We start from the raw sequence: 12513 nt of genomic DNA on the forward strand, positions 1-12513 counted from the left end.
ATTTTCATTGGGATGAAATTCTAAGTAAAATCCTCAGTGGAAGGATGTCTGGCAAACCAAATATACGATTACATGTTCTCTGGCCTGTGGTGGTCAAGGCCTCTTCAAATCTGGATTAGCTCGTTGATTGTAGTTATGTAACCCAAAAGTGATATTTCCTAAACCTGGCATTGGAATAATAAACACAAAGACTGCAGACAACATCTAAAACAAAGTGTTTATTCAGGGTATCAAACATCAGGTTATCAAACAGACTATCACACAGCCGCCAAAGCAGTTTTCCACTGAGTTTTTGATTGTAAGACAGAGTGCCCTCTAGTGCTCGCATGTACACATGCATACAAACACAACCACAAGGAACACATAGAAGAGACAGAATACAGTAGCCAGCAGCTCATACATGCAGCCACAAAATGATTAATTTGTTGCAACCACTGGAGAATCCACATGAGAGTAGAGAGTGTTTGTCATTTCTAGGTGAGAAACGGCAAATGAAAGCATGTTGTAGATTTCAGGAGAATCCTTCTGGGGAGGATCAGCAGGTTTGTACAATACAAATGTTATATCATCATACACACGGCCAAGGTCCACTCCGTCCTGAATGACAGAGGATTACAGTTAGTGTGGGAAGAGAGGCATCGAGCAGGAGTATCCTCAAGTATTTTAAATTCAAGAATATGATTAACTCAGGATAGGATCAGCTAGGTTATTGAATCTTAGACCAGTGTTGGGGGGCATTTACAGGTTTCTAAGAATATGTGAGACAAATAGAAACACAAGTGAGGCTGTGTTTAGAATGAAACTCTAACCAGCATAGGATGTTAAGTAGTGTTCAGTTCTTGTCTGTAAATAACAACAAATGACATGCCCCTCAATTATTCAAATATAAATACAAAATAAGAATACATTTCATATTAAACTGACATATCCCAATTAATCAAATTTTATAAAATGATTTACCTGTACATTGTAAACAGGGACAGCTAAATCCAAAGGATGTAATTCTACAAATTTATAAGTATGTTAACGTTTAAGGAGGACTTCATTTGTGCTATTTTTTTTTTCAAGAAGTTCCTACTGGAATCAAAAAAAGTTTATTGGATCTTATTCTTTTGTTGAGTATGAAACTGCGCACAAATGCATACTCAGTGTCAGAATATGTTAGCAGTAGGACTATACTTTCCTATTAATTGCTAAAATATAAAGTATAAATGATTAAAACACTCCTCAACAAAACTAGAAAACGCTACTAAAGCCACATTAAGCAAATATACAGTGTAAGGTATAAAGTGTATCACTACTGATTAGATTAGATTAGATTAGATTAGATTAGATTAGATTAGATTGTGTATAATTTATCGCAATTGGAAACATACCTTTGACTTTGACGTTAATCGTTTTGAAAGATAAGCCAGTGACACCAGCAGGAAACACATCAGCAGCCCAAAGGTTGATCCAAGCAGAGCTGTGTTACTACCAAGTTTGTCTATTTAGAAAATGACAGCAAACCACACTAAGGATAAAAGAGACTCACATTCTATCTTTAACACAGGGGCAGTTACTATAGCTTCAATGCTATTTCATATTATAACAGCTAGAAAGGAAGAAGGTATCTTTATGCATTGTACAGCTTAACCTACAGGAAGTGGTCACACCAGACAAGCTGTAAATTACTATAAATTAAAAAGGCAACATGGCGTTTGATTTTGTCACTAGGATGTTTATCTTAAATAAAATACAGCAATTATAAGAACTTCTCTAATGTTAATAGATGCATGTTTAACTGACGTCTCAGTGCATAAACCAGGGCCATCATGGGCCCCACTACCTCTCTGTAACGGTGCATTTCTGTAAGCTGAGCTAAACTCTCTAAGCTAAACTCTGCCTCCAGAATACATGTGCAACAGACAGTCCACTGCAGAGTTAGCAAAACCCGCTTCAATGATCTTCAATGATATCCCAGTGACTTACATAGCAGAGGTCTTGTTTAACTTGTCCTTTTAAGAACATAGACACTAAACTTGTCAAATTCACACATTATCACATGTAATTAATTTGCAAACCTTGAAGAATAAAATACAATTTAATCACAGTGTTTGGGTACTGTGTACAATGTGTAACTGATTCAGCCAGCTAACAACACTCACTGCCACTTTCATATTTTGCGACTATCTGACGGTCACAGAATTAAAACATTCTTTACAGAGGTAACTGGCAGTGCAGGAAGAAAAAGGGTAACAAAAACAAAACACTACCAACCCACCCAAAATCTGGATAGGCATCATTCAGGCAAGGAACACTAAGGGAAAAGTGCTATGAACAAACTGGAAATGTGGTAAAGCCCCTACGCACCCATGGACAGATGGCCTGTGGAATGGTTGGCTTTCTCCGCAGTAACATTCTGTAGGTTAGTCACGATAGTAGCAGTAGGATCTTAAGACACACAAAATGGGTTCAAAGGAAGTTGTAAAAAATAGGATGGCTAGCAACCTGTTCTGTCTAAGCCAGGATATCCGAACACGCTGTTCACTTAAATCAGGCAAAAGACATCTGGCCCTAGCCCACCGTGGCCATGTAACGCACCTGTGGAGAGCTGAGTGACATGGCGCTGTGTGACCAGCATGGATCGGTCCGGCAGAGTTAACAGCCTCGTTGCTGGACCTGTTTGGGGAGCAACAGTAGAAGTTGGGGAAGCTGAGTTTAGACAAAAACAATAACGCTGTTCAGTGCATATGGTGCAGATTATAACAACTACATTATGACAGTCACATTAAATCAAGCAAATACAAATGTAAGAAGATTTCAGATGACTTAAAGATTACATAGCTTTACTGACACTGACATGATCTTCTGTGTATATGTCTTTAAACCATTTTCTATACCGCAGTAATTTACACCCCAGCATCTTTCAGAGTCAGCTTGTTTATGGTGACCCTGAATGACCGTCGATCCGTTATTATTGTCGTACAGAGAAACTCTTCTTTTGGAAATGAAGGTGTCTGACTTCTTAGATTTAAAAAGAACATCCGCATCGTTACAGGGATGGCGACACCAGTACTTGTAAACGTGCAAGTAATCGGCTGGATACGGACAGTCGATGTCCACTTGTCCTCCTACAGTACATATCCCCGCACTTCAATGATCTTCGACGCCAGTGCAAACCGCAGCCCTCCGTTAATTAAAAACAGAAAAGAGAAACTCTGGTTTCATATATGATAGAAATATCTGAAATGTTATTTCCAATTTCAAATATAAATTAAACAGTAAACAGTCATTTACACTACACAGAACTGTAGTAGAACAATTCAAGATATTTATCCATATTCGCGTACATTCTGTCCACATTTTAACGTTTTAAACGAATAAGCCATGTGAACCATTGATGAAACACGTATACTTACCTGGCAGGAAAACAAAAATCTGATAAAATAATTTCATCCTGAATTCACTCGATGGTAATGATAGAAGCGACACTGGCGGAAAGTCGAAGTGTCAGTTTCCGGATTGAAATGTAGCTTACAGTAGCCTATTAAGTGTTTTTTAGGTAGGTCTAGAAGTTTAAGTTGTTTTGTCTTTTTAATAATTATGTGAAACCCCAGGAGAAAATGACAGTTTGAGAAAAATAGTATTCGAAGGCGCCCATTTAATGAAGTCAATAACAAAAAGACATTCATTTATTTGGCTTTGTGTTACAATACCTTCTCCTTAGATACATTTTAACAGGGTGGCAGTGACCTCCACCATCATTAGTTTCTGCTACGGACTGTCATTATGAGGCAGGGCTGGTCCCCCCTATAGGCGACATAGGGCACCATTTGTGTAAGAAGCACAAAAGAGCAAGTGAAAAAAATCAGATGAAATACATTAGATTGCCAAAAGTATTGGGACACCCCTCCAAATCATTGAATTCAGGTGTTCAATCACCACCATAGCCACAGGTGTATAAAATCAAGCCCCTAGGCATGCAGACTGATTCTACAAACATTTGCAAAAGAATGGGTTTCTCTCAGGAGATCAGTGAATTCAAGCATGGTACTGTGATAGGATGCCATCTGTGCAATTGGTCCATTCGTGACATTTCCTCGCTACTAAATAATCCACAGTCAATAGTTAGTGGTATTATAACAAAGTGGAAGCAATTGGGAACACCACAACTCCCATGAAATGGTAGGCTGCGTAAAATCACAGAGCGGAGGCAACACATGCTGAGGAGCACAGTGTGCAGAAGTCGCCAACTGTCTGCAGAGTCAATAGTGACAGACCTCCAAAGTTTGTGTGGCCTTCAGATTAGCTCAAGAACAGTGAATGTCATGGAATGGGAATCCAAGCCTTATATCACCAAGTGCAATGCAAAGTGTTGGATGCCGTGGTGTAAAGCACGCTGCCACTGGACTCTAGAGCAGTGAAAACCTGTTCTCTGGAGTGACGAATCATGCTTCTCTGCCTGGCAATCCAATGGACGAGTCTGGGTTTGGCAGTTGCCAGGAGAATGGTACTTGCCTGACTGCATTGTGCCAAGTGTAAAGTTTGGTGGAGGGGGGTTGTTTTTCAGGGGTTGGGCTTGGCCCCTTAGTTCCAGTGAAAGGAACTCTTAATGCTGCAGCATTCAAAGCCATTTTGGACAACTTCATGCTCCCAGCTTTGTGGGAACAGTTTGGGGATGGCCCCTTCCTGTTCCAATATGACTATGCACCAGTGCACAAAGCAAGGTCCATAAGGACATGGATGAGTGAGTCTGGTGTGGAGGAACTTTACTGGCCTGCACAGAGCCCTGAATTCAACCCAATCGAACACCTTTGGGATGAATTAGAGTGGAGACTGCGAGCCAGACCTTCTCATCCAACATCAGTCCTTGAACTCAAAAATGCTCTCCTTGATGAATGGTCAAAAATTCCCATAAACACTCCTAAACCTTGTAGACAGCCTTCCCAGAAGAGTTGAAGCTGTCGCTGACAGTATGAAGCATCAGTTTCCGGATTGAAATGTAGCTTTTAGTATTTCAGGGTAAGGAGCATGCACTGATTACAGTGTGTTTCCACACGACAAACCATGTCAGGGATGAGAACCTGAGTGCAACCATGTGAAGGGTGATACCTCAGCACCACACTAGTCCAAACGGACCAGTATGAGGTTTTTCCCGGCAGTTGGAGTGTCAATTGTGCCACCAACCCCCAAGTTTTTTTCCTTTGTAAATTGGAGGATCTTCTTATAGGGCTGGATGTAGATTGATATCACACCCAGGATGGAGCAATTGTAGGTTAAGGGCTTTGCTCAAGGGCCCAATGGCATTGAATGACTCTGGGCATTCACGAGATTTGAATCAGCAACCATCCATTTACTGGCATAGATCCCTAGCCTAAGAGCCACCACTCCACCAGTATTTAAAGGCACCCATTTAATTAAGTCAACAACAAAAATACATTTAATTTCTTTGTTACAATATCCTTTCCTAAGACACACTTACAGTTTTACTCAATTGCTTTAGAGAATTTCATTGCTATATGCATGAACTGTTTAGAATGTTAAGTATGTTTCATGATATATGCCAAATAAATCAAGAAAAACTCTAACAGAGCGGTCACAACCTCCATCATTACTAGTTCTTGTTACTGACTGTTATTATGAGGAAGGGCCAGTGTTCTACCCATTTTTTCTACCTGACAAAAACTGCTTCCAAGCGCTTCTGTGCATGTGTAAATCAACATTACATCATATAAACTGAATGGGTTTGAATTTGATTTTGCGGGTCAAAATTGCTTTGGGCAGGTGAACAAAATTTGGGATCCATTTGGCAGTTTTCATGCATTGTATGGGTTAAAACCTAAAAGTGCATATTGTAGCACCAGCAAGATGGTTCCTCATACCAGAACCCGCTAAGACCGCAGAGCATGCTGTCCTACCACAGCGTGCCCTGAAGCCACCTCCGCCAGCCCACCGGACTGTCCTACCACAGCGTGCCCTGAAGCCACCTCCGCCAGCCCACCGGTCTGTCCTACCACAGCGTGCCCTGAAGCCACCTCCGCCCGCCCGCCGGTCTGTCCTACCACAGCGTGCCCTGAAGCCACCTCCGCCAGCCCGCCGGACTGTCCTACCACAGCGTGCCCTGAAGCCACCTCCGCCAGCCCGCCGGACTGTCCTACCACAGCGTGCCCTGAAGCCACCTCTGCCAGCCCTCCGGTCTGTCCTACCACAGCGTGCCCTGAAGCCACCTCCGCCAGCCCACCGGTCTGTCCTACCACAGCGTGCCCTGAAGCCACCTCCGCCAGCCCGCCGGTCTGTCCTACCACTGCGTGCCCTGAAGCCACCTCTGCCAGCCCGCCGGTCTGTCCTACCACGGCGTGCCCTGAAGCCTCTCCTGACTTCCCACTGGCTCCCCGTCTGGGATGGTGTCAGCGACCAGGGAAGGCAGGAGCACCTAGACCAGAGGTCAGCAACCTTTTTAAAGCAAAGAACCATTTTATCCTAAATGTCTGACCCATGATTTTCAAAGAGCCGCAATGGAATAAGAAGATGGTATTAAATATGATTTTTTAATGCGATATGAGTATATTGCATTTAACACAAAAACAAAACTTAAAGTACTTTAAAAAAAAAAAGAAAAACAATTTCAGGGGGCATCTCAGTTTTAAATCACTCGTAACAGCACAAAGGTGACTAATATCACAATATTCTTATTGTTTAGTTCTGTACCGATAGTCTTCACCTTCACCTAGTTCATTTGGCTCTGCAGTCATTCGGCCTTCACTCTCCACTTCACTACTTGTAACTGTGCTGACCGAGCAGCCAAAATATACTCACCACTCCGCACTCAGCTGGCTATAATATGTAAATTGGAGAAAATACAATAATTTTACGAAGACCTGGGAAGGCATGGTGATGATTTACTACAAATAGTATATGAAATAATTAAGAATCCCAATAAACTTTGAAGCCTATATCCAATCTCGGACACTGAAGAAAAATCCGGAAAGCGTACCATTTGACCAGAGCCGTAATCTTGTCATAGAGAATGACTTTGATTATGCAGTTAAGACATCACAGAAGTGCGCGACATACCACCTCATTCACATATAGCTAAATGAAAAATAAAAATAACCCATAAATAAATTATTTTTATTTATGAAAGTATTATCATATTATGTTAAGACATGAAAATATGAATGCATCTATCGTTCTGGGAAGAGATCAGCTTGATCCAGTGATCTGGATTAGCTTGTTGGCAGTTGTATACAGGCCAAAGCCATATTTTCTAAATCAGGCATTAGAATAAGAAACACAAAGACTGCAGACAACATCTAGAACAAAGTGTTTTTTCAGGGTATCAAACATCAGGTTATCAAACATAACTGGTTTGGTTAAATCAGTTTTCTGCCAAGTTTATGATTTTAGGACAGAGTGCCCTCTAGTGGTTGTGTGTACACATGCACACGCTACCCCAAGGCACACAGAGCAGACAGAATAGAATACATAGCCAGCAGCTCACACATGCGGCCTGGAAATGGTTAATTTGCTGCAGCCAGTCAGAAATCGACAAGAGAGTAGAGGGAGTTTTCTGTCATTTCTAGGTGAGAACTGCTGAATGAAAGCATGTGGTAGATTTCAGGAGAATCCATCTGGGGAAGATCAGCAGGGTCATGCAGTGCAACTTCATCATACACATGGCCACGGTCCGCTCCGTCCTGAATGACAGAGTATTACTGTTAGTGTGGGAAGAGGGGCATCAAGCAGGAGTATCTCAGGCATTTAAAATTCAAGAATATGACTAACTAAGGATAGGATTAGCTAGGTAAGGGAATCTTAGACTGTGAGTGGGGGGCATTTACAGGTTTCTAAGAATGTGTGAGTAGGCAGGGTATGAGAAGAGAAGAGAAGAGAAGAGAAGATTAGTGTTTATAATGAACCTCAAACCAACATAGGATGTTAACTAGTAGCTAATTACTATTGACTAAATACAGGATGGTTCCAATGTGACACTCAATTATTCAAACATATTCAAAGGGAATACATTTCACATTAAACTGACATATCCCCTTTAATCAAATTTTATAAAAATGATTTACCTGTACATTGTGAACAGGGACAGCTAAATCCAAAGAATTTGATTCTACAAATGTAAAAGTTTGTTAATACTAAAGAAAACTCCACTGGTCTCATTATGTTTTCAATAAATTCCCCCTGTGGTCAAAAGTATAAGGAATATCTCATTCTTTTGTTGAAATGAAATTGTGCACTAATGCAAACTCAGTGTCAGAATATGTTAAGATGAGCAGTTAGTAGTAATTATTAGAGTATAAAACAACACAACAAACCGAGTAAGTACCACTAAAGTCACATTAAGTGAATTACAGAGCAAGCTTATAAAGTGTATGAATTCTCTTTAGAATAAATGGTGTATAAATGATCATGATTGGAAACATACCTTGTGACTTTGACGTTAATCGTTTTGAAAGATAAGCCAGTGACACCAGCAGGAAGCACATCAGCAGCCCAAAGGTTGATCCAAGCAAAACTGTGCTACTAACAGGTTTGTCTATTTAGAAAATGTCAGGTTTGGTTTAATTAGATTATGTTTTGCCCCAGCAAAACATACTAATGATAAAATGGAGTCACATTCTGTCTTTAATATACAGGCAGGGATGAAAGTAAGCCGGGTGTTCTGACAAAACATCCTACAGTACATATCGAGACGTGCTATCGAGCCTTTCTGCGCATGTGCAGTTCCACCGTTTTGGGATTAGGGTTAGGGTTTAGGGGTTAGGGTTAGGGTTAAGGTAAGAGTTTTAGGGGTTTTTGGGGGGTTAGGGTAAGAGTTAGGGTTAGGGCTATCGATTAGCACTACGGTAGGATGTTTTGATAAAGTAGGACGTTTTGTCAGAACACCTGTACGCTCCGGTACGACGTACCGTTATAAGATTTACAGCCGGTACGTAGTACTGGTAAGAGTAGAGGGTCTATGCGGTCTAAAAAAACACATTTACAATGAGTAACGTCCGCTGTTTAAGTTGAAAACACATCTACCCACAAAAAGTAATTTGAGACATGCATTCGATGAAGAGAATAGCGTTTAGGCTACTCGAAATAGCTATTAGTTTGTGGTGCACTTGCACGCGTCCGCTGCAGACAGGTCTTTTATTTGCGCTCTGTCGGATTTTGGCAGGGCGTTTGGTGTGAAGAATCCCCTCGATAAAAATGTGTTCCTCTTTTGTGGTGATTTGTGTTTATTCCGACATCAAAGAGCGCTGCACAGGTGTTTTCTGTCAGACAAACTATTGTCATGACTTAAATGTTTCCTATGCGCGCATGTTAGGCTACTTTGAAGGGGTGCGCTGCAGGGACGCTCGAATTCATTATATGAGGATTTCACACTACAAATTTTATTACAGTAGGGCCTGGGCTTAAAAAGAAGGCTAAAAGGTACCAATTGTTTTTTAAAAGGTTGACAAAGCCAGCACTATGATCAATAGCTTTTAATATTGTCTGCAAATGTCTACTTTGCTCTTTCTGTCGGTGCGTTTTTGGAACTCCCCAGTCGTCACCTCTCTAAAGTCTCGAGCTTGCGCTGCATCTTCCGCGGTTATTCAGCCAATAAAGTCTTTGTCTTTTATAAAAAATGTGTAAATCATATAATTGTTTAATTGGCATCTTTATTTCAAACGACCTGACCGACCGCGACCCGAATATTATTAAAAATATATATATATTTTAGTGATTGGATCAATTTTTGCATCACTGGTGCGCTGAGACGTTGGATTTTCTAGCCAGATCCCGGATCGTGGGCTCTTAGTGGTGGTTGCAGCAAATAATAAATGACTCTTCAAACTCAAAACATTCTTAAATATTAAAGTTTTTTTTCAGGAGCGACTGAAGAGAGATATAAAACGATAAAGTGATTAAAAGATTGTAGTACCGGCAAGAAATGAAAACTACTTTCACCCCTGTATACAGGCAGTTACTTCAGCCTCAATACAGTATCAAATCATAGCTGCTAGAAAGGAAGAAGGCATCTTTATGCATTGTACAGCTTAAAACACAGGATGTGGTCAAACTAGACGCGCTCTAAATGACCATAAATTAAAATAGAACATGGCATATTATTTAGTCGCTAGGACGTTTATCTTAAGTAAAATACAGACTTTATAACAACTTCACTGAAGTTAATAGATGCATGTTTAACTGAAGTCTCTGTGCATAAACCAGGGCCCTCATAGGCCCCACTACCACTCTAACAGCGCATTTCTGCAAGCTGAGCTAAACTCTCTAAGCTAAACTCTGCCTCCAGTACACATGTGCAACAGACAGCCAAGAGTGTTAGCAAAACCCGCTTCAATGATCTTCAATGATGTCCCAGTGATTAATCAGAGGACTTGTTAAACTTATTTTTACAAGCATATTAACTAAAGTTGTCAAATTTGCACATTATCACATGTAATTCATTTGAAAACCTTAAGGAATAAAATAACACAATTTAATTGCACAATATGTGGTTACTGTGTACAATGCATAACTGATTCAGCCAGCTAATAGCAGTCAGGGCTATGATGAACAGTGAGTGAGGATAAACCTACAAGAGTGGCAAATTTCAGCAAGCCTATCTTCCACCTTATTTTTGTTCCTAAAGAATTTTTACAGTGTGAATAAAAACAGCATTGATTACTGAGACTAACACCATACTCATGTCTCACACCTTCAGCCACTAATCCAGGGCTGGGCACCTGCTCACCTGGCATACTGAGCATTTAACCATCAGCACAGCAAAATGTATTGTGGGGACCTCCTACTCTGCAAAATTTTGGAGCCGTGGGGGACCCCAAAGTCCAGGGTGGAATTTTAATCCCGGTTCAGCCCTGTACTAAGTCATATGACTGAATTGTAACTTTCATATTTTGCAACTCTCACAATTACAATGTTAAAACTTTATTGACAGAAGTATCTGGCAATACAGGGACAAAAAGTGTAACAAACAAACAAAACATTACCAGCCCACCAAAAACCTGGATAGGCATCATTCAGGCAAGGAACACTAAGGGAAATGTACTATGAACAAACTGGAAATGTGGTAAAGCCCCTACTCACCCATGGACAGATGGCCTGTGGAATGGTTGGCTTTCTCCACAGTAACGCTCTGTAGGTTAATCACGATGGCAGCAGCAGGATCTTAAGACACACAAAATGGGTTCAAAGGAAGTTGTAAAAAACAGGAAGGCTAGCAACCTGTTCTGTCTAAGCCAGGATACCTGAACACGCTGTTCACTTACAGTAAATCAGGCAAAAGACATCTGGCCCTAGCCCACCGTGGCCATGTAACGCACCTGTGGAGAGCTGAGTGACCTGGCGCTGTGTGACCAGCATGGATCGGTCCGGCAGAGTTAACAGCCTCATTGCTGGATCAGTTTGGGGAACAACTGTAGTAGCTGGAAAAGCTGAGTTTAGACGAATACAATTAGGCTGTTCAGCGCATATGTTGCAGATTATAATAACTACATTAAATCAAGCAAATATAAATGTAAGTTCAAATAAGATCCCAGATAACTTAAAGATTACATACCTTCACTGACCTTGACATGAACTTCTGTGTATATGTCTTTCCACCATTTGTCTATTCCACAGTAATACACCCCAGCATCCTCCAGAGTCAGTCTGTTTATGGTGACACTGAATGACAGTCCGTTAGGATTGTCGTACAGAGATAATCCTCCTTTGGAAATGTAGGTGTCTGACTTCTCAGATTTAACAAGAACATCGTTACAGGGATGGCGACACCAGTACTTGGCGTAGTGTAAGTAATCGGCTGAATACGGACAGTCGATGTCCACTTTTCCTCCTACATATCCCCGCACTTCTTTGATCTTCGACGCATGTGCAAACCGCAGCCCTCCGTTAAAAACAGAAAAGAGAAACTTGGGTTTCATATGATAGAAAGATCTTAAATATTCATTCGAATGTCAAATAAAAATTAAACCGTAAAGATGTTACATCAGTTACACCATATTGAACTGTAGTAGAACAACACAAGATATTCTCTCTTTGCCCACATTTTAAACGAATAAGTTGTGTGAATCATTAATGGAACACGTATACTTACATGACAGGAAAACAAATATCTGATAAAATGATTTCATCCTGAATTCACTCGATCGTAACGATAGAAGCGACGCCGCCGGAAAGTCTAAGCGAGTTCAGAGCGGATCCCTTCGTTTGATATACAGTAATTAGTACAGCGCTGACAGTACGAAGCGTCAGTTTCCGCATTGAAATGTAGCTGACAGTAGGTTATTAACCTATAAAAACCTTTTATCATAGCAGCAACTAATTTTCCTGTAAGAACAATATGCCCACAATGAAGGGATCAGTAGCAATCCTAAATGTAATGTGACAGATATTTATTTAATCTGAAAATAGAGTGGTAAATAGACCAGTTGTAATAATAGTAGCACAACAATGATAAAGGACATTGATAGAAAGATGTTTTGGGAATATTTTCCAAAAATATCCCAAAGATTCTAACTTGTTTCA

General features: G+C 40.7%; 1 protein-coding gene across 3 annotated transcripts; it reads right to left on the reverse strand.

Moving 5' to 3' along the window:
• Nucleotides 1–203: 203 nt before the first annotated feature.
• On the reverse strand, nt 204–12186 carry LOC111839812 (uncharacterized). Of its 3 annotated transcripts, XM_072715273.1 has the most exons (8): nt 12083–12186; nt 11546–11872; nt 11310–11420; nt 11074–11154; nt 2584–2661; nt 2353–2433; nt 1377–1486; nt 204–597 (listed from the first exon to the last, which is right to left on the reverse strand). In XM_072715273.1, the coding sequence occupies exons 1-8, from the start codon at nt 12117–12119 to the stop codon at nt 418–420; spliced, it is 1005 nt and encodes a 334-aa protein (XP_072571374.1). In that variant the 5' UTR covers nt 12120–12186; the 3' UTR covers nt 204–417. The 3 variants fall into 3 exon arrangements, with proteins under 3 accessions (XP_072571374.1, XP_072571375.1, XP_072571376.1); XM_072715274.1 differs by lacking the exon at nt 2353–2433 and having other exon boundaries at nt 11546–12175; XM_072715275.1 differs by lacking the exons at nt 204–597; nt 1377–1486; nt 2353–2433; nt 2584–2661 and adding exons at nt 7295–7679; nt 8061–8104; nt 8420–8530 and having other exon boundaries at nt 11546–12175.
• Nucleotides 12187–12513: the final 327 nt, after the last annotated feature.

The sequence above is a fragment of the Paramormyrops kingsleyae genome, chromosome 8, assembly GCF_048594095.1.
Source record: "Paramormyrops kingsleyae isolate MSU_618 chromosome 8, PKINGS_0.4, whole genome shotgun sequence".
Lineage (NCBI taxonomy): Eukaryota > Metazoa > Chordata > Actinopteri > Osteoglossiformes > Mormyridae > Paramormyrops > Paramormyrops kingsleyae.

Bases quoted from the DNA above. Each gene is read 5' to 3' on its own strand.
- LOC111839812 (XM_072715273.1), bottom strand. From the start codon at position 12,119: ATGAAATCATTTTATCAGATATTTGTTTTCCTGTCAT. The intron at 11,421-11,545 runs GTATGTAATCTT...GTCTAAACTCAG, and splicing joins TCATGTCAAGGTCAGTGAAG to CTTTTCCAGCTACTACAGTT. The intron at 11,155-11,309 runs GTGCGTTACATG...GTGTGTCTTAAG, and splicing joins GGTCACTCAGCTCTCCACAG to ATCCTGCTGCTGCCATCGTG.